We start from the raw sequence: 22,304 nt of genomic DNA on the forward strand, positions 1-22,304 counted from the left end.
GTGAAGTTTTTTTACTACTGTCAAGACGTGTAATTGATGTTTGCTAGGAGACACAACATCTAAAGTTCCAGTGCTTAAAATAGGTAAAGGATATTTGAAAGGAGGCAACAAAAGAAAACAAAGATCCAGCCAAAATATTTATTAACATTGGGAGAACAGAAAGTAAAATGTTTTCAAATAATTAAATTGCATTCAGGTAAATAATTTCGTCGACGTTTTATAAACAATCTTAAAATTGTTCTAATTTTGCTGTATCACATACGTTTAAAATTAACTACCTTTAAAACTAATATATAAAAGAAATATTCACATTTGGCCAAAAACTATGGTTTATTAATCAGTATTAAAATCTCTTTCTGTTAAAGATATAAATATAAATATATTATATAAATCTTTGTACTTACATTAATATTAGTTTGGTGCATCAATTTGTTCTAATATTTCAGTTATCGGTAGTTCGTATTAGTTTTCTGAAGATTTTTTTTTAATAGATGTATGGAAGTTCCTATTTGAATTCAAGTTAAGAAATAAAAATGAATAATTACCAATCACCAATTCTTTTGTAATGTTTATTCTCATACTTTGATCGTACACTTAAAGTAGTATTTTAATATTAATTTACTCTATTTTAGTAGGACGACACTAAAAATAAATTATAATATCGAGATGGAATTGAATCTCTTTGCATTTACGTGAAAAATATAAGAAAAACAAGGGTTGGGCCCAAAATGTTACCCTGAGGCATTCCAAACGATGTTTTTTCTTAACAATGTTCTTATGTTTTGGAAAACAAGTATTAATTCTTGTAATGTAAAGAATCATTAAATGTTTTACCAATCAATGTGTCTTTAATGTTGTTTCTGTAATATAAATATGTGGAAACATAATTTTTCCATAATTACGTATTGGATAAACTAACTTTATAGGTATTTTTTATTGATGTGCGTATTTAAAACAGCATGTCTATAGTGATAATTGTAATCTTTGGTATTAATTATAAACGAACTTTACGGTACGCACTTGATTTCATTAGTACTTAGGGTATCCTAATAAGAACTACGATTTTTAGTTATAAAAATATATTTTTAATTTTCATTAAGTTCTGATGAACCCATACTCCTAATACTAAGGAATTCATGCGTTTACTGTAATTCTCTGATCTACTTTATAAATGTGTATTGTTCTATTACTTTCTTATTCTAATTAATTAATTAATTACAAGTACTTATTAAAATGTTTTTATTACAACAATATTATAAAATTTCACATTATATTATATTTTACAATTGGTACTCACTTATATACTTGTACACTTCATGTTTTAAATTATAATGTAAACACTTTGAGCTTGCAATATTATTACATACTATGGATATTTCTGATACTTAAAATATAAAATATTTACACTTAAATTGGAATGTCTAGCATATTTTAAATTACAATCTATTCTGTCTCCAAAATAAATTCTGTCCTATTTTTGATAGCGAAAATTCGCATCGTTTTCATTTGATGCCAGTATTTCTCTTGTGTGTAATTGATACTATGTTTCATTTTGTTTCATAATATTTCTGTGACTTTTTTTTAACTGGCCTCTGGATACATAATTATGTAGGTCTAGTTTTCATGAATAAACTTTCTTTCGATGTAGTTTTATTAAAATTCCAGTAAAAAATATCATAACTAATAATGCTGGCACTACACACACCCTGTGCATTCTATGGCTCGCTCTTCGAACAGACTAGTTACGTTGTCATACTTATGTAATAAGACGACGAGATTTTCACATCCCGTCTCACTTTCATAACTCAATCCATTTCCAACTTCTAAACCTTACCATTTGCTCTTTAATCTTATTTTTAATATGATGAAAGCTAATATTGATACAATAATGCCTATGGAGAATAATGCAAGAATAAGCATGGAAAACTTTTCACCGGTTATGTAGTTGTCTTGGAGGAATAGGTTGGGGTAGGAGTAGTGGCAGTATAACTCTGAACACACGAGTTTGGCCCTGTCCATGCCGTAGATGGATAGTACGAGGCCTACAAGCCCGTGTTTGAGGAACGACGCCTGGAACAGCCAACGCACGAAGAACGGCGCGTCGTAGTACCGGAGGAAGAACCCAGAGAACACGGTGAACGGCATTATGAAGAATGGTCCGAATACTACTCCATTCTGTAAAGAGAGAATTTTAATGATGTTAAGATCCTTTTTCACTTTTATTCTGAATTTTACTAATTAATATTTTTTTTAATCAATGCTGGTAGCCAATACATTCGTTTTTGGATTTTATTACATTCAACCGGATTGGACCAATTTGTGGATCACACAGAGTTGCTCCGTGCGGGAATCGAACCCGCTATCCGTTGCGCGGCAGCCAGTTGCTTAGCCACCGCACCAACCGAGCAGTAAAAATTTTACTTTTGATCTTTATTTAAGCAAAATTTATACAAATAGCATCAATAACAATACAAACCTTAACATTAAACAAGGATCCAATAAGCAATCCTTTACACAATCCGACGTAGGAGACTAAGAGCAGTATGAAGCAGAAGCCAGCAAACCGTCTCAATTCAGTGGGTTGTCCAGTAAGCCAGTACACAATGAAGGCATACGACAGTGTGCACACAGTCTGAGTCGGTAGTGTCGACGCTATAGTCGACGTGTAGTAGGCCCCCGTTGTATACCACCTGTTGAAATGCTCCCGTCGGATCACGGGGATTTGTTCGGGAACTGTGAACCAAAAATTGAACTATTGTTGAACTTGTTGAATGGTATTTTTGTTAAAGATGTTATGTTTCTTTGGTAAAGATAATTTGTTGTTTCTTTTGAGCTACCAATTGGTATTGTTTTTTTAACTTTATGGCCAAATTCTTGTAGAATATTATACTGCGAGATTTTGGATTGGAGCCAGACATTATTTTGTATAGAAGAAAACGTAGTTTCTAACATTAGGTATAACGAATATGCAACAACATACGTAGTGAAATAGAATTTCATTTGTAAACATAAACATTGGTTCATAATATTATTCATTTGGGGCTTCCTCTTGGCCTCGTAATGCGTTCTGAGTCAGATGCAGTTACTCCATCGCATTCAAGTTCACCCACGCGACTACTGAGTGACTTTTACGATCAGTTTAACTTGTTGCGTTTAAGTATGCTACACATTTTAACGTGACCATGTACTTATAGAGAGGAAAATGTTATAAGACCTAGTAAAACATATACGTACGAACGTAGTATGTGAACTTGTATGTTTGTAAACGCACCCACGACACAGGAGAATATTCTAGTGTGTGAGGCAACGTTCTTTTAAATTACCCAATAAAATCTATACTAATATTATAAAGCTGAAGAGTTTGTTTGTTTGTTTGAACGCGCTAATCTCAGGAACTACTGATCTGGATATGAATAATTATTTTTGTGTTGGATAGCGCATTTATCAAGGAAGGTTGTAAGGTAGGCTAAATCATCACGCCACGATCAATAGGAACCGAGCAGTGCGGGTGAAATCGCGCGGAAGTAGCTAGTAACTTATAAAGACGGTATACTTACAGCTGATAGTAACGCCACTGAAAGCGGTGAACATGAGGAACATAAGGCTGAAGTACAAGAAGTTGTAGTTGTCCCGCACGTACTTAGCGTCCTGGCCGATGTTGTAGAACAGGAAGCCTATGAAGAGCGCCATCGCGCAGTGGATGCCCGTCGTCATTAGAGTGAACGAGGGGTCCCTCCATATTGTCTGCAAGATAAGAAATAGTAAATTAGTGTTTTTGGAATTAGTAATGAATGAGAAACCCGTAGAATCGCTAGAGGTTTTGTAGCTATTTAATATCAGAAATTTCGAGTCAGGGTCCTTAGTCTGCTATTACAATTGTATCAGAATGGTCGATCATTGATCAGTGCAAGAGGGACGGAGCTATACAACCTACATAGCGCGATAAATATAGCAGGTTGCTCGGATAAATAAGGTATTCATCCATGTGGAAGAGATCGCAAAATTAAGGATTTTTTTCGACTGCATCTAAGAATGCTTTTTGGTTAAGTAATCTTTGTCTAGAATTTTTCCTACCGTATACTTCCATTTACTTTATTGCTGTTACTGGTTACTCAAAAATAATCTCTTTACGCTTACTTTCGAAAAGTGGAGCAAATATTTAAAGTAAAACAAAAAGTCAAAGTTCCGTTAAACAAATGATTACAAACACAGATGTGTAATTAATGATAGTGTTTACTTCAAAGTACGTTCGAAGCGTATCATTTCACAATAATTATATTGTTAGCTTCGATTTTATAATAAGACGTTAGAATGTCAGTTGGATGAGATTCCAGTTTCTTTTCTGGATGTGAAAGGAATAGCAATTCGTACGTATGAATTAAACAAATGAATCAAGTTGCAGAAAACTATAAAGTAATCTGCTTTGTAGAATCTTGTTACTGAAGATTTGCCAAAAATTAAGAATATCTACTTTTGTTATTTAAAGTTTTGGATGTTTATCCTATTAAACGCGGAAAAATGGTCACATCAGGGAGAATCTACGTTGCGTGGTTAGTAAAAGATTTGCCTTTAATAGTTTTTTGTCAGCAGTCAAAAACTCAATCTGGATTCGATCGAATGTATCGATAGATCGAAATGGAGCTGTAATAGTAGTAAAGCTTATATTTACCAAAAGTGATCTCCGAGTGAGTGTGGCAAATTGCTTGAGAAACGACGTGGTGTATGTACTCTTCAGTGCTAATAGTATTTTACTCGTTGGATCCTCCTTAGGAGCCGGCAGAGTCGTCAGGCACACCTCTTTACAGGCACTTAGACTAGATATTTCTGGAAAAAGAAAAACATTATAAATGTATAGGCAGAATAGAAATTTCATTCTTCCGTGGACAATGAAATAAAAAATTATCAGAGTCTTTGTCACGGATTTTTTTCCAAATGAAAACTATTATTTTTTCTACACAGAATCTTCAGTTTGCTATTTATGATTGCAATCATAATCACAGAGTATTAAGATCTACATTTGGACGTCATTGGGAGCGGCCTATATTCAGCAGCGAACGTCTTGTGGCTGATGTGTCGAAGATCAAGGCAAGGCAATCAAAACTAGTAAAATGGGTCACTCAAAGTGACGATTCATTAATAATAACGATTTTATTATTAATTCAGTTAGTTTTAAATGAAGTCCATATCTAGAGGAGTCGACGTGCGACTTATTAGTTCAAGGATTCAACGCGGTTTGCATACGATATTATCATTTACTTAATAGTTAACGCTATCGACTTAATAGAAGGATTAAACTCGTTCATTAACCAAGCTTAAGTCGTTTGCTATAAGTACTTGTAGTTTGAACTAGATATGTACCTAATTGTAGCGAAATTATTACATGTTTATTACTACTAGTAAAATTATAATGTAAATAGTACATACCTATTAAATTACTATCAGTCTCATGAGATATGTTTGCAGTCCATCTATTGTTCCTCCCATTTCCCGAGCTCTCCACTAGGTCACTCGCATTTTCTACACATATTTCGATTACTGTAAAGAAAAATATAGAATGGTTACTTTTCTGAAAAAAATATGTAGATTGGAACTAACCAAGAATATATCAGTTAAACAAAGATTATATCATAAACACATTATACATATTTAAAACTTCGATACTGTTTAGCAGTAAATGTTTAAAGTATAAATACATATGTTTAACATTCGTAAACTGAATCATAACAATTAATCTTTTATTCAGTATTTCCCATTCCGGTCAGGATCAGTAGCGTAGCGTGTTTTGGCGGGGCACCGTATAATTGTTTGTTTTGGCCCCCTTTTTTTCTTTTCTTTTTGGTGGGAGAAAATCATGTACCTACCTTGTTATTTTTTCCATCCTGTCTCTCAAGCCTCAAATCTTACCTTAACAGGGAGCTTATGTTTGGGGCCCCTGAGGACCGGGGGCGCCGTATAATTGATACGGCAGATACGGCGCTAGCTACGCCCCTGGTCAGGATGTAATATTGAATCATCTGAACCGATTAAACAGTTCACATTAGTCCCAGCCCAATAAAAATGAATGGCGTACAAATATTCAAAATAGATTAACATAATATAATCGCCTGCGTTAATGTAATGCAGTGTTGCTATGTTATTAAATATTCAAACTAGGTATATTTTGTATTGAATGGTTATAAAAATGGAACCGGTTCTAAATTAACTGGATTTTTAGGCATCAATTTGTCTTAAAGGTTTCTTGTAAATATCGAGAACATAGGTATAGATAAACCTTTATAAGATGACAATTAACCCCTGTAATGTCTGGAAGATCTATGTGAGACATAATGTATCTTTATTGTGTCCCATACACCGATAGCCAAGAGGTTAACATCCGAATATTGAAACGCTACTCAATTTTAAGTCAAACTTAAATATTTTTCTATTTCTGTCTTTTATAAAGAATTAATAGTGACAGATGTATTGTAGAGAGCAAGAATTGAGTAACGTTTTAGTATTTGACCATTAGAATATATTTCAACAAGAGTTATACTTACAAAAGTCCACAGGGTTATGGTAGGGCGGGCACATTAAGTTCATATGTTCTAGATAGGGCAGGAGCTGTGGTACGGAGCCGACGTAGGCACAGCGGCCCCCCACCACGGCGTACAGCCGGTCCACCATGCTCAACAGCGCGGCGGACGGCTGGTGCATGGTCACCACCACCGTCCGCCCTTGCCGCGCTAAAAGGTGAAGTAAATATACTATTTGCTTCGATATTGAACTATCCAGCCCACTGGAAAGAAGATACAATCAAGTTGAACTCTTTGATCCTTGTTTTAAGGTCTTTTATATCATGTGTCATAACTTAAATAATATTGTTTTTTGGTAATGTACTCTTTGTGGTCCTTGCAGCATAGTAACAGACAAAGCTCAAAGCTTAAATTGTTTCCAAGCAATTAGATTGATAACAAACCAAAAATGTCGTAGTGTATTGTGTATTATGTTGATTATGATTGACGAAAATATCGACAGGAATAATTGGTTCATTACCATAAGTAAATTTCTTTTAAGCTAGTGATACTTTTCAATTTTTGCTGCATATTAGTGCTATATGTACTACTACACGGTGTGATAAATCTTATCAATCAATATCAAATTTAAAATACCTGAGGTGCCATTTAATAATTTGAGAATTGTGCCTTCTCATTGGTTGGAAGTTACATTGTAACAATCACCAGATAGGTATAATTCAATTTAATGACATATATTGGATTAAATTACAATGTTTTTAGTGTCACCTTATTATCTAGATAAGTGTTATCATTAAAATATCAGGTAACTAGCTTAGAAACGGAATCGTAAGTCTATATGAAATAAGAAAATTTTGATTTATTTGTGAATTAGTAATGTGAATTATAATAATAAATTTTATTATAATTTTATGTTATTTTAACATAAAGTTCAGTTTGGTTCATACAAGTCATTGCGTGCGTAAAGTGTGATAAACAATGGGATTTTCATACACACACTTTTTCCTCTGACAATATTATTCAAAGCGCGTAAAAATATTTACTTAATAAGTGTCTAAATAGCGTGTGTCGTTATCTTGAATATTTAATTCCTTCACTAATCCCTCTGATGTTTTAGATAACGTTGTTCTAATACTACAAAAGGAAGCGTGGCTTTTGAGTGTTTCATGCGGCAGTATCGTGTCAGAGTTTGTTGTCAGACTACAAAAATAGAGGCAGGATGTCGGTGTCTGTCACTAAATAGAATTGATGTTATATTGGCCCAAAAATGGCCATTACTAAAGAAATGTCAGTGTACGACATACTCAGTGAGTGATTGATCCAAATATATCGTATTGCTGGGTGTTTCTTATTCAACTTTGACCTCTGAGGAAAGGATGTAGTGGGTCGCTTTTATTGGTTGTCCTTACAACGGGCGTCAATTGCCACGGTCTTCAGTTGTCAAGGCCGAAATTTAAAGAGTAGATATCGGAACTCCTAGTCGGTAACCTACCTAATAGTACTTAGTTTAGAAAATTATTTACCTTGTGGGTTCGTCTAGGAACATGACCGGTGGGTCACTGATTAATTCCAAACCTATTGCCAGCCTTTTCTTCTGTCCACCAGACAAGAGACCAGCTCTAGTGTGCTTAGAATTACTTAAACCGAGGGATGTGATTATTTCATGTATCTGGAAAGAAAAATAAATTGATTTTTAGATATAGTAGTAAAAGTATTGTAATATGTTAATAATGATTATGGTGTATGGTCAATATTGCAGGTGTATAACATTTTGTCATTACGATGTCATTAAATACTTTATCAAGATCGAGGCCTTGTGATACTATAGTAGTCAGGTAGTCCCTATGTGTAAGTTCATACATACATAATATATTTTGTGACTGATAATAAAATTATGATTATAAATCGAAATCATTTAATTAATATTCGACCTTAAAAGATTAGAAATATATTATGATGAAATCAGTTATTACATTCAATTAATCCTATTTATGTATTTATCGTGTTTGAAGGTCTCATTGCTTGATTCGATTGTTCGAGTTCATTGAGATTTTGGCCTTATTTCGTTTACTATACTAAAGTTAAGATTTACCTATTAGAGATTTTCATTTCAATAATCTCAGTAATAAAATAAAGCCCAGTATTATGTTTAATAAGTATTCTTCCAAGTGGAAATAGCATCGTCCTCTGTGATGAGGTTTCTAGTCTTTCAATGAATTTTGTATTATTACACTTATAATGTTTTTTTAGGACGACTAGGATTTTCTCTTATATCGTGCATTTAGGTACTAACATACACATGATACCCAGACCCGAAACAATTTGTGGATCACACAAAGAGTTGCTCCGTGCTACACGTAGCGCGGTAGCCAGTTGTCCAGCCAGTTATATAGTAACATCTGTTATTATGAAAATACTTACTCGTCGTTTTTTCTGTTGTTTGCTAATATGATTTCCTAATTTGAGTTCTGCTGCTATGTGTAGTGATTCATTGATAGTGAGCATGTCTTGTACTTTGTCGTCTTGTAATATGTAACACGATCTCCGCCTAAAACTTTTTTCATTGCGCAGTCGACCATTGATGAAGATATTCCCGCTTGTTGGCTTTCTGTAATAGAAATATATGAATGTTAATACATGTAAACATTATGTTCAAGGTTTTATCTTAAGTGATTTTAGTTAAGTTTGGTGTTTACTTTCACAAAATTATATATTTTGATAGATATAGGTACTTTACTTAGATTCTAATATTTTGTAACTATTGTAATCAAGATTTATTTAATTTTCAATATGTCTATTGATTAGATCAAGGATTCAGATAACTTATTTTAACACCTGTATGGTGAGTCAAAATTATAGGTAGACAATTGGACATAGTAACAGAAAACCATTTTATTTAATTACTTTGCCGCTTTCGTTTATTATGTTGTTTATATTATAACTTTCGGTAGACTATACTAAATTAATTAGTATGCTTATTCATGTAATTATTTGACGAGGAACACGACCATTTTTAAGCCTGTTCATGAGATTTTTTTTTACCAAAATATTTGGTTTTATTACTAAAAATAGAATATATTCAATTAACAAAAAGGCTATATTATTAACTTGTTTATTTTTGGCAAAAGACATGTGTTAAAAGACAATGGAACCAATTCGGATGTTATGTTTGAGCAGCTGTTTCTAGGTCATTTACCTCAAATACTTATGCAATTTTACTACAACAGACATGCGATATAGGGTTCAGTTATTGTTAAATGAAATCAGAAGCAGGAGATATTACTATATGTTGTGTTTTATTTTTATCAAATTTGTGCATATTATATCTAATTTATTCTTTGTGTGATCCACAAATTGTTGTTTACGGTCTGGGTATCATGTGTGTATAAAATTGCGTGTTTATAAACGCACTCACGACACATGAGAAAATCATAGTGTAACGTTTTTTACGGAAAATGAGAAAAATAAATCCGTTCGATTTAAGAGAAGCCTACAAGATATTCAAATGCTTTCAATAAAGAATCAATACCACCTGCAAATGATTAACAGTTTCCATTAGTGATAACGTTATCTAGGTACGAGGTACGTAGCCAAAGGTATCACAATGACCTAGTCCAGACCTTGGATACACACCTACATACATTTCAACAGTTTACTATACACATGCCCCTGCTTTTGACGATACTATGTTCCTCAATAACACGGTTAAATGTTTTATCATACAACAGACTCGGTTACATTTTATCTACGATTATCTACTCACTAATCATTAGATAGAGGTTTAGTTAAAATTCTATCATAGCAGGTGTAATAATTTGTTTAGGTAATCTTATTATAATGATACTTGATAGGTATCTTAGTTAAAATCTTACAACAATTTAATAACTAACTAGCTTCTGCCAGAGGATTCGCCTGTGGCCCCGTGGGATACAAAGTGTTTTATGTGTTATTTTAGACCATAATCTACCCTTATTCCAAATTTCATACCGATCCCTTCAGCCGTTTTGACGTGATTGAGTCAGACACAACACACAAACTCACAAACATGCGCATTTTAAATATTAGTAAAATATTTTTATGACATCCTTAATTATATAACTTTTTTGTAGATACGATTGACTATGTGTCGAGTTGAGAGTTATTGAGAATGTATATTATATGTATAATACATATTAATAAGCTTTCAGTACATTTCTCATTACAATTAAGTACATAAACCTTGAACCCTAGAGGTCAATGTCACTAATACATTCCATGTCCATGCATTCGAACATTATTTCATTGAAGCGATGCTGTTCCTTTTCAACTCAGAACTGAGGATTTCCTCCCTCTGTCGTGCAATAGGATGCGTTAATTTCAATTAAGTAGTGCGTTCAGACCACACGCCCTATGAAGATTGGGCATTGGCAAGCTTGAACTATGTACCGTAGTCTGTAATAATAAAATGACAGCAAGAATAAGCCGATTACCACTGAGGGTAGCATTAAACGTAACGACGTAAGTGCCGGTCGCTTCTCATCTCCTACGCTTTGAGTCACCGCTCAATGTAAGAATTTGGAGCATGAGGAAGTATCCATTAATTGTGTCCTGTAGAATGTTTCCTTTGTGTAGGTATATGTGGAATGTCGTTTCTTATATTGGAAGGAAAATTCTACAAGTTTGATCTGAAATCGATTAAATGTGTGTCTTAGATTTCCGCATCAGTTGCATGCCATTGAATAATTGTTATACTGGGATTTTGGAATAATTATTAAGTTTTTCGGCTAACTTGTAATTATTTTACGAGGAGCTTGACTAGTTTCAAGCCATGCTTTTTTTTTTTTTTTTTTTGAGAGGGGAAAATCATCCAATGACTTTTCTCGCCTTGGGCGAGGCGAGAGGGAGTGTCAGACTCTTACTGACTAAAAACCACCCCGGTCTTACTCCTGCTTTTCGAACCGGAGCCCCGGTAAACCCGCTAGGTAGTCCGCAGCTCCGGATCAGGCATCAGCCCTACTGGGCCCCATCTGTGGTGGTCTGATGGCTCTTTGAGGCGCGCGCGGAACGCGACGCGCCGCACGCACGGGTCTGGTTCTGTTCGGGCGGTGAGCTACCCTTGCTCGCCGTCCGCAGGCCCGCACTTAGGAGCCAAATGTCGGAAATGCTCCACGAAGTTCCATCGACTGTCGAGGACGAGTCCTAGATACTTCATCGTCGTCTCGACGCCGATGGAAACTCCTCCTGCCGTTATTTGGGACCCATCCGGAGGTGGCGCGTTCCCGCGGCCATGAAAGCACATGGCCTCGGACTTGTGGAGCGCCACCTCGAGTCCCAATTGCCGGATCCTTGCAACGACCGTCTCAACCGCTCTTGCCATTAGATTGGCCGCCGCCTGGTGCGACCTCCCGTGCGCTAGCACCAGTGTGTCGTCGGCGTAACAGACTACGCTGACGCCGTTCGGGAGGTCGGTGCGCAGCACCCAGTCGTAACCGATGTTCCACAGGAGCGGCCCTAAAACCGAACCCTGTGGAACACCGCGCGACATCTCTCGCCGGTTCCACTCGCCCTGGTGACCGGCGTACGTCACGTACCTGTCCGACAGGTAAGCCTCGATTACACGACGAAGGTGGGTAGGCACCCGGTGGTACCGGAGTGCCCCCAATATGCAGCTCCAGGGTAGAGAGTTAAAGGCGTTGGCGATGTCCAAAGACACCGCCACAACGACCTTACCCCTGGACACTGCAGTCCCCGTCGTGAGGTCTCGTACGCGCATGATGGCGTCCACCGTGGAGCGCCCTCTGCGGAAACCGAACTGGCCATCCGCGAGGTCCGGCCCAAGTTCCGACAAGTGCGCGACGAGGCGGTTCGAAATTATCCTTTCGAAGACTTTTCCCACCTCGTCGAGCAGCACAATGGGCCGGTACGCGGACGGAGAGTCCGCAGGGCGCCCCGGCTTCTTCACGAGGACCAGTTTTCCCGTCTTCCACTGAAGTGGGAACTTTCAAGCCATGCTAGAGGCTCATATTTATGAGTAGCATTTCGCGACCCTCGACTTGGCGGCTGTCGCGCTTTGCGAGTACCTCGTCAAATAATAACGAAAAACCTAATGATTAATTTAGCATGTCTCACGAAAGTTATAATATAAAAAGAGAGGTTAAATTATTCCGGTTTTCCTTTTCGGCGGCACAAATGTGATAGCAAAGGTAATTTTATTACGATAACTTATGGTTTTACGGCCTAGTTGATAACTTAGATCACACAGGTGCGCTAACAGTTGCAGGCAAAAATTGCTATGATAACGATAAACACTTTAACAAACATAGTACCTAAAAGTTTTGTCTAACCTCTTTTTTACATTAGGGACTTACTTATTGTTGATTTAAAGTAGCGATGTTGTCTTTCTTTAAAGTTCTGTATTGAGTACTTAATCTCAGAATTATATCATATAGATAAATATCCAGTCAGTTTAGTAAGAACTGACTGGATAACTTTGGTAAAATGTGCAGTGGGTCTCTATCATAAAAATAGGTTTTTATTTTAACGTGTTAACCGTGTTTTAACGTGTTATTTTAACGTGTCACTATTATTATTTAACTATAATTATATTGTACTCGTAAATCAATATTTTAAGTAACCCTGAGTAACCCCGAGTTTTATTGCCTATATGTATAAGAATTTTTGAACCATACACCCTCGACTCTCTAAAAAAACGATTGACATCGCCATTAGTACTTTCAAAATATTATATCTTCATGGTGTTGGTTACTTGGAATTCAATTCAATAATTACTCATACAAACTGATGTAATTCGCTATAGCTATATCTAAATGTCCATTTCATTCAAGAATAAGCTTGAACACTTCGGGACAAAGAGCACTAACATCACAAGTCACTGTGAGGGTCTGTTCTGACGTGGTGATAAGGCATCTACATTAATATGATAAACACGATTACAACGGGTAATTAAACAGCGTTGCCAGGTAGTGATAACAAAATGCCCGATTAAAATTGCCGACAATTTTATATTCCGATTTCAATACATATTAATTGTTTTATTACAAGATTTTTATGATACTCTGTCTGTTTTAGATTTGATTTAAACGATATTTCTTTATTTTGGTATTTAAATTTTTGTTTCATACTAAGCAACCTTGAGAATCGGCAGATTTAATTTGCATTTTTTTTATCATTACTTAGTATTATTTCAATAAAGATGTTTGAGGAAGTTTTGTAATGAAACTTGTTTAAAATTTCTTCTATTTATTTAAGGCATGTTTCACAATGGAAACACAAACATTGAAAGTTAAAAAATTGATAGAGACACAGACTAGTGTTAAAATTAGATATACACAGCATTTAAGTATAATATGTGCCACTTAGTACAGTTACGTGCCCACTGAACACTAAAACACGAGAATACAATGAGTTTAACAAGCAATATAGTAGGACTTTCAAATGTAGTGTTTTTAAATTGCAAGTACATAATGAACAAGGTGAACAATAAATGCAACAGAAACTACCACAGGTTTGTCTTATGAATAACTTAATATTATAAACTTTATACTGTTTTGTATTTTATTATATTTTCCATAAGGTTTTCTATTGCAAAGAAAATTATTACTTGACCAAGGGGAATAATTCCTAGTACTAAGTAAATATATTAAGTTGATACAATGGCGACGTAAGCAATTTGGGTTCAGACTCTCTAAGTATGATTTGTTTTGTCATTATGATATCCAAATCTGTTTTTGTTCATAACATGACTTCTCTAGAATGGATTTAATTCTTTATTGACTTTTTAACATTAGTAGGAAAAGAATGGAACATTTAAACAATAATTTTATAAACAACAGATATTTACTTTTTCTGCTAACTAAACAATGAGATACCTTTTGTAGATAGAGTACTTAGACGATTGTAAAATATGTACATACATGTACATATGACTAACATTCACTAACGTGCGTTGTTTATAAACAAAATGATTTATAACCCTGTTGTAACTAAGGCCATTAGTTGATTAACCCAAAGCAAATGAGTGCCTTCCATTAATTTGTTACTAATACCTGCTTTATGTAATGTAATCTACGAGTTTCTAAGTGCATATAAACCTATTTTAAAGTAATTAGCTTTGAAATATGTGTGTAGGCCTATGGATATAACGTATTAATAATTTTCTTATTTTTTTTAATGCATCCACATCCTATGATAGTGCAGTCTTCATCTAGATTTTTTCATAGCTAGATAGATAGATTTTTATGGCATTAAGGGGGACTAAACAGGGGCTGAGTACAAATTCTGTTTCACGTTGAACGAGATCGGAAAGTTAACGCGTTCGGCGCTCTGATTGGTCTGCTCCAACAAACCAACCAATTAGAGCGCCAAACGCGGTAACACTCCAATCTCATTAAACGTAAAGCAAACTCGTACTAAGCACTCAGTAGCAATAAAAACTGTTACCAAATACAGTAGTAGAGAAGTCGGTTTCTTTGTTCCGTTAGTTTGATTACATGCATCACTGCCGTTCACTCACCTACCTTGTTTACAAACACAAAGACGTGGTTATCTACGTGTATACAGTTTGTAGCAGGAAGACTTTTCCCTTTGTAAGTAAAGTGACAAGAATCCCTTTTGTTCTATGATTGAATTAAGATAAATTGTAAGTATGTGGGAGAGAAAATAATGTTATTTTATCAGTTATAACTGTATTGATTGCTTTCAATACATTATTACGGCATGTTAATCTATTGACGTAAGTTGTTCATTCAATACTTTAATGACTTTATTATTGATATTATTTGTTACATATTATTATTATTATGTTGACATAATTCTCCTATTAAGTGCGTAGAATGTCATTATGATTATTTCTGTCCTCAACTATTTATCATAATAAGAGTTGTTTGTAATTTATTTAAAATTATAATTAATATTCTTGTGTAATATAACGTATTATCTTAAAAAAAGTTTAATGTATCACGTTTAGAAGACAGGCTTTTGTTTTATTTATATTTAAAACTTGACTTTAATTTTTTTAGGACATTTTGGCACCCGTTCTGTACCCCTAATCACCTAATTACCATACAAAAATGGTAATTATTTATATTTATTGTATTTATTTATTTATTTTATCGACAATATTATATTCTGTATACATCAAATTATTATTTAATAGAGCTTTGTTTCTGAGAATTTGTGATATTTCTCACAATCATTTAAATTTTAATTCCATCGTCACACTATCTTGCTGTTAGAAACATTTGTTTTTTTCTATCTATTAGGTATACATATTTATTGTATAAGAAAATACATATTAATTCTTTATAATTATAGATTTAGATTTATTTGACTGTACCTAAATGCAAAGGTTAGGTACGAACTATGTAAAAAATTCATTAAAGCTGCAAAGGATGATAAATGATCATACTTTGAAGACTGTTTTTAATACGGCAAATATAGTGAAGTTCTGTCACACTAAACTGATCATAATGGATTAATAATACAGTCCATTTTCCTGTACACTTTTAAAGTTATTGGAGTATTATTAATATGTAATTTTATCGTACGATGAGATCAAGTTTAATATTTATGTCTAATTTATTTATTATTTATTTCTTATATTAAAATCACTTCTTTGGTGTAAAACTAATATTGAAATAGTCAATGCAGACTATGAACGTCTGATAGTATTGTTTTTATATTTATTGTTTTAATGATTCAGTAGTATAGATTATGTTATATAAGTATTTATTTTGAAACTAAATACATTTTAAATACTATTAAGTATTTTTTTCTGTAGTTTAAACACAAAGCAACAAAACATACACTACACATTCACGAACCTATCGGTTCAAGTTGATTGAATTTAAGTCTTATAGCCAATAAAATAAAGTTTAAATACGACCAAATCACAGTTATACTTGATTTGGTATCAAAAGTGGTAATGAACTAAATACAGTCATTAGTTTGGTTAGCGTAACCGTTCTTCATTTCGTATCGAAGTGGGTTAGTACGATTAGTAAACAATGAGTTCATAACATTACAGTCTTTGTGTTGGTACAGGAAATTAACTTACAAGTCCATTTTAGATAATAAAATAAGTGTACTATTGAATAAAAACATTCTTGTTTTGCAGAGAGAAGCAAGTTTTTTTTCGAAATTTCTTCGTAATGGCACTGTCTAATAAACACCCAATTTCTATCTTTTGTGTTATAAATCCCATGTAATAAGGGGTGAGCCTATTACCATATCCTGGGTACAGTTCCAAACTCCTACGACTCAGAATCAGACGATTGAGAAATTTTCGAAAAATCTGAAATCTGGAATTATGCCAGGTAATGTGCCAATAGGCTCACTCTTATAACATATAGTACTTATAACACATTCGTATGTAATTTTAAGTTCATGTAAAGGCTAACTTTCTCTCATAAGGTATGTTATGTACCTAAAAGAAGAAATGATACCATGACCTTTTCTTAAATGTCTAATATATATTAATTTATACAGCTAAAAATAAAGTAAAGTACGATATCAGACTAGAAATCACTGGATTAATTATTATTTCTAAGATGTATTTGTATTTATTATAAGCTTACCATTAATAAAATTATTCATTTGGCAGCCAACTCACCGCCGCTTAATCCATTTAATATGGAAATCTAAGGAGGTTTTTTACCATAATTATTACCTCAAGAAAACTATTTATAGAAGTTTCCTGCTTAATTACTCCAAGCAAGTAGCTATTAGTAAATATTCATTAGGTTAGGAACTGGATGCTACGTTTTATTTAGCGTCCGTTAATAGAAAATAGTAATTTATAAAATATTACTACGGGTGTGAACACATACCTATTTATTTAATATTAAAAAATTGTAGCACAAAACATATTGTCTCGTAGGCATTTGCGACTCTATATATATCTACAGCTACTTGAATATTTTAATTACAGTTAAGATACTTTAATCTATTTTAAGAAAAATCTTATTGACGTAGTTTATATTTAATTTGCAAACAGTATTTTATCGTACAAAAATAACTTTAAATGTAGTGGAGGCCTTACACAAATCGCAATATGTATAGATATAGAACATACGTATAATATGTTTTATGCCAATGACCTCATTGCTTAGCGCCTTGGCACGCTACATGAACGTGAAATAAAAGAATAATTAATTAGTTCCTGTCAACAATGCCATGTTATGTGACGCCCTTTGACATACTGCGTTAGTGTAACTTCAAATTGATTGTGTTCTCTCTTTGTGATCAAACTACCGAAAACGAAAAAAAAAATACATACGAATGAATTATAAGTACAAGATGCGTTATAGGGGTGAGCCTGTGAGTACGATTACTGTAGGGAAAAAAGTATGTCAACGACATATATGTAGTATCTATAGTACATAATTACATACAATCTGCTTAGGTACAAATCCAAACTAACAATATCATTATCTAAAATCAATAATTCTTTGCCCGACCAACAAAACATATATTATTAGGAACCACCAAACTAACAAAAAAAAAAAACGTGTATTAAACATAACTGATATGGATAAGAGCCCCAGTTTAGCTTGAAACTAGTCGGGTAATCACCGAAACATATATAAAGGTTATACAGTAAAACATAGATGGCTGATAATATCACAAATTACCTAATTTACAAATTACACACTGATAGATAGACCTCAAAAACAAACTGGTTTTTGGGGTACCACATGATAATTTTTAAAATAGGTTGAGCTACGAAACAGGTTTTGTTTTTAAAACTCGAGTGAACTTTTGAATGGTAGCTATGGTGCATTGACCCGATTTGATTAGGAAACCACGCATTGAAGCGGGCTAGCTTCACATATTATGTAACTATTAGATTAATATTTGGGTATTAAGAAGTGTCATAGCATAACTGTACTATGTAACGACATAGGTATCTATTATATTAATTTCAGAATAAGTTCTTAATTAAAAGCGATCTAAGTTTATGTTATATCTTTGATATCTTATACATATTATGGCTATTATGTTTTATTTTTCTTTCTAATAATAACGGTTAACACTTAATGCAAGGAAATACATACAGTCCATGTGCGATAATTTTAATTGAGGCTTAGTAACTAGTAGTAAAACGGTTACTACAATAATATGGTGTAACAGGGTAATTATTATGTGTAAATATATGTACTTAGTTATATAATCTTACAATGCAATCTATCACTCAATAAAAATAAAAAAACACATCGCAAAACGTGTTGTTAAGCGCAAAACTCGGAAATAGCTACACCGAGTTCAGTAATTCCTATTTATTGTGTTTGTTTATTATTCGAAGAAGGTTAATTAGAAAGATTGAAATTAGATTAAAAAGCTGGTACCTTATAAATTACACAAAACATTTGAAGAAATAACAGGCGGGGAGGACTACGGGAGAGGTTTTCAACAGTGGATGTCTTTTGGCTGATTATGATAATGATGACTAACAACGCATGGTTTTACCGAATTGAATAACTCAGTATAAAATTATTAAGTATTATGATAATCTATTTCGTGCATTAAAATAACTACTATAGATTGTTAGACAAATGGTGACATTGTCTGGTGTCTGTCCTGCCTAGTGCAATCATAGTAACGAGTTATAAACTACATTAAAATATCAAATATTTTTGTAGCAATAATAATTTTACCAATGAAACCACAAACGGTAATCATTTTCATTGAAATAATGGCCTAGTAAAATCGAGTTAAAAAAAACTAGCACAAATATTCATTGATGACTTTTTTTTAAATGCATATTTATTATGTCACCTAATTTATTTCATAGATAAGATAAGAATTACATTTAGTCAAATAAAATTTAGATCAATGCAAAATTATGCAAGAGTCTTATGTAGTTTGGTTTTTTTATGCGCGTAAAAGAAAAAATGCGCGTTAAATAGATGTTTTTGTATCGTTTCATTGTAGCCTGTTTAGAACATGTTCCTTTTAGTTAGTTTAATCATTGTTCTACACGTGTCAATGTGGTGTAAATTATTTACATTCTGCGTCACGGCGTAGTAGGACGAGATGAATGCAGACTTGTGCGCATTAAAAAAATATGACAGTATTGCACATGATTCATAATTTTCATATACAATCGTCGACCCTTTACTTTTAGTGAGACAAGTGTGATGAAATATACAAAGAGATATTAAAATGGTGTCATAATTTTACAATATATTATTAAGTTTCAATTAAGCATAAACATTAACTGACCTTGTTGACTGATCGGATCTGCAAAGCTCAGTAACTTAACTAGTAAAACTCGATTTACTCAATTTCTTAAGTTATATAAATAACACGATCAAAATTAAGTTATAAATAAAATGATCAAAATAAAACACATTCACTACCAAGGAAAACAAAAAACTACTCTTTGTAATAATAATTCACAATCGTTATTTTTTTTATTATTCATGGCCAGTACCAAAATAGTACATTTGAATAAGTATTAAAAAGTTTTTATTTTTACACACAAGCAACAAATAAAATAAAAATACCGTAGATGCCATTAAATAAAAAAAAAGAAAAATTTAAAAATGAAATTAAATGGCATCCGCGCGTTATTTTACGAAATTCGGCCAGCACTGTTATTGTCATAAAGGACATAACAAAAGAGGAATTATGTTTGTATGTGCAGCGTTTCTTATGAGTGTTTTTAATAGGTAAGTATACAAAGTAGGTCACTGTTTTACTGCAAAGATAAAGTATTTATTTAAAAAATCTAGTACAAAAACCTGATACTGCATTTATTTAAATGACTGATAATGTAATGGTAACTTCCTACTATGACGATTCGTTTGATAAACGCTTGCTTTACGAATAAGTTGGCAGACATTATGTATGTTTAAAACAAAGTACCTATAGTTTAACATTTTATTACGCATAGTAGGTTTCAAAGCACGAATATTGCTAACAGTGTTTATAGCGGAAGTGTCTGGCGCAAGTATCGAATACTTATCTTACACAGCAAACAGGGAAAATTTTATAATTTAGGTACATCTGACCAATAGAGGAGACTTAAAGAAGAGATGGCTGGTTTGATTGATATAAGGGTCAAAGATGTTACATTTAAATATCAATTAAGAACAAAATAGTGTCCGCTTTAAGTTATTATTTTTTAAAAGTATATGTACAAGTATATTTGTAAATAAAATTAAAGTATATGTCAAATGTTTGTTGGTTACCCTGTAACCACGGTATAGAGCATTCAGCCATCATTCGATTAAAAGCAACGCCGTACTTAGTCATTGAATGGTTCCTTAAACTCGGTCCTTAGTCATTGTTTTTGATAAAAAATCGTTACTAAGTGCGGCAATAATTAATTTAAAATAACGTGTAAACAATACTATTGATACATCTACTATTAGTATAAAGGATCAAATGACCTTTGGAAGCAACACGTGGTTCGTTGTGACCGCAGCGCCACAGACTAAATAAACTTCATTGTTATTGTATCGAATTATGACAGTATGACAACTGTGGGGAGATAAAGCATTGTTTGGTTATGTAAATATGTATACTGGTTAGTTGTGTACTCTGTGATAGTTGTCAAAACTCTTTGTTTATATTTATTTAGTTGTTGAGATTGTAGAAAAATATAAGTGACTAGCAAACCCAATGATTTACCCTGTTTTCTTGCTTTTCTCTTGAATTCTTTCTTGAAATTTCTTTGCTACAAACCTCACGGAGCACGAGACCTTTCCAACGAATGCAAAACCTTGGAAATCGGTTCGTGCGTTCTGGAGTTATAGCGTCAGGAAGGAAAATCTGACTTATTTTTATATTATAGAGATGAAGTTATAAAACTGTTAGGTATACCAATACTTATATTTTTATTATACGTTATCAAAAATTTGCATTTTTGAGAAACAGTGAATGACATTTTTTTTTGTGTGAATGAGAAAATTTGCGTGTAAAATAAATTATATGGCGTCGCTGCTCGTAGAACGTAGATATACAAACAGGTTTTTATAGAATTTCGTGTATTGGTTTTTGTTTAATTAACTCACAAAATTATCCTTTAAGATAATTGTTAATTAGTTACATAATATTCGGATAATGATACATTATGTATTTAATTTAAATTGAGTTTGTGGGCAGCCAATTTACATACCTACAAAAACCTATTATGTTTGTATAATAATTCAATAGTCTGCTAAAAAATACGGAAGTCATGAGGCCCTTCAAATGTCAAATAAGGTACTAGATAAAAAATATTATTATTACCTACTAAACATATACTCTACATAGTGATATCATTATGTACCTATATTATAAAGAGCAAAGGGTACTGTTGCTTATATGTATAGTTATTTTATTTGTCTTAACTTTGAGAGCTCTATTTGATTAATGCTCGAATACTCAAACGCTACTCAATTTTAAGACGCTCTCAAATGTATTTTTGTCACTACCAATTCTTTATAAAATGACAGAGATAGCATGATATTTAAGTACAACTTAAAATTGAGTAGCATTTGAGTATTCGGGCGTAAGAGACCATAAATTAACTGAAATTCACGGTTTACTCACGTAAATTAATGGACATTAGTCAATTAATGGACTAGGTATGAGTTTCGAGTCACAGAGGGACTCTTCATCATGAGATACAGTTGTAGGCTGTGCTATGTCGCCGCGTCTGCGCACGCTCCTCATGATGAAAAGTCCCTCTGTGAATCGAAACTAGTAGAGCTTTCCTCCATTATTTTACATGCGTAAATCATTTTTAGGTAAATTAGTATTTCTCACATATATTGTAAAAATAAGAGACCATAGGTGTGCAGCGTC

General features: G+C 33.3%; 1 protein-coding gene across 1 annotated transcript in view; it reads right to left on the minus strand.

The window, feature by feature from the left end:
• Positions 1–124: 124 nt before the first annotated feature.
• Positions 125–22,304, minus strand: part of LOC118265166 (ATP-binding cassette subfamily G member 4) — a 40,924-nt gene continuing 18,744 nt past the window's right edge. Inside the window, exons 4-11 of the mRNA XM_035577892.2 lie at positions 8,934–9,120; positions 8,036–8,181; positions 6,537–6,775; positions 5,425–5,535; positions 4,670–4,824; positions 3,558–3,744; positions 2,477–2,733; positions 125–2,175 (exon numbers count right to left, since the gene is read on the minus strand). Of these exons, the coding sequence (XP_035433785.2) occupies positions 1,831–2,175; positions 2,477–2,733; positions 3,558–3,744; positions 4,670–4,824; positions 5,425–5,535; positions 6,537–6,775; positions 8,036–8,181; positions 8,934–9,120 (1,627 nt within the window). The 3' untranslated portion in view covers positions 125–1,830. The remainder of the gene's footprint in view (positions 2,176–2,476; positions 2,734–3,557; positions 3,745–4,669; positions 4,825–5,424; positions 5,536–6,536; positions 6,776–8,035; positions 8,182–8,933; positions 9,121–22,304) is intronic.

Source organism: Spodoptera frugiperda, chromosome 28 (assembly GCF_023101765.2).
Source record: "Spodoptera frugiperda isolate SF20-4 chromosome 28, AGI-APGP_CSIRO_Sfru_2.0, whole genome shotgun sequence".
Lineage (NCBI taxonomy): Eukaryota > Metazoa > Arthropoda > Insecta > Lepidoptera > Noctuidae > Spodoptera > Spodoptera frugiperda.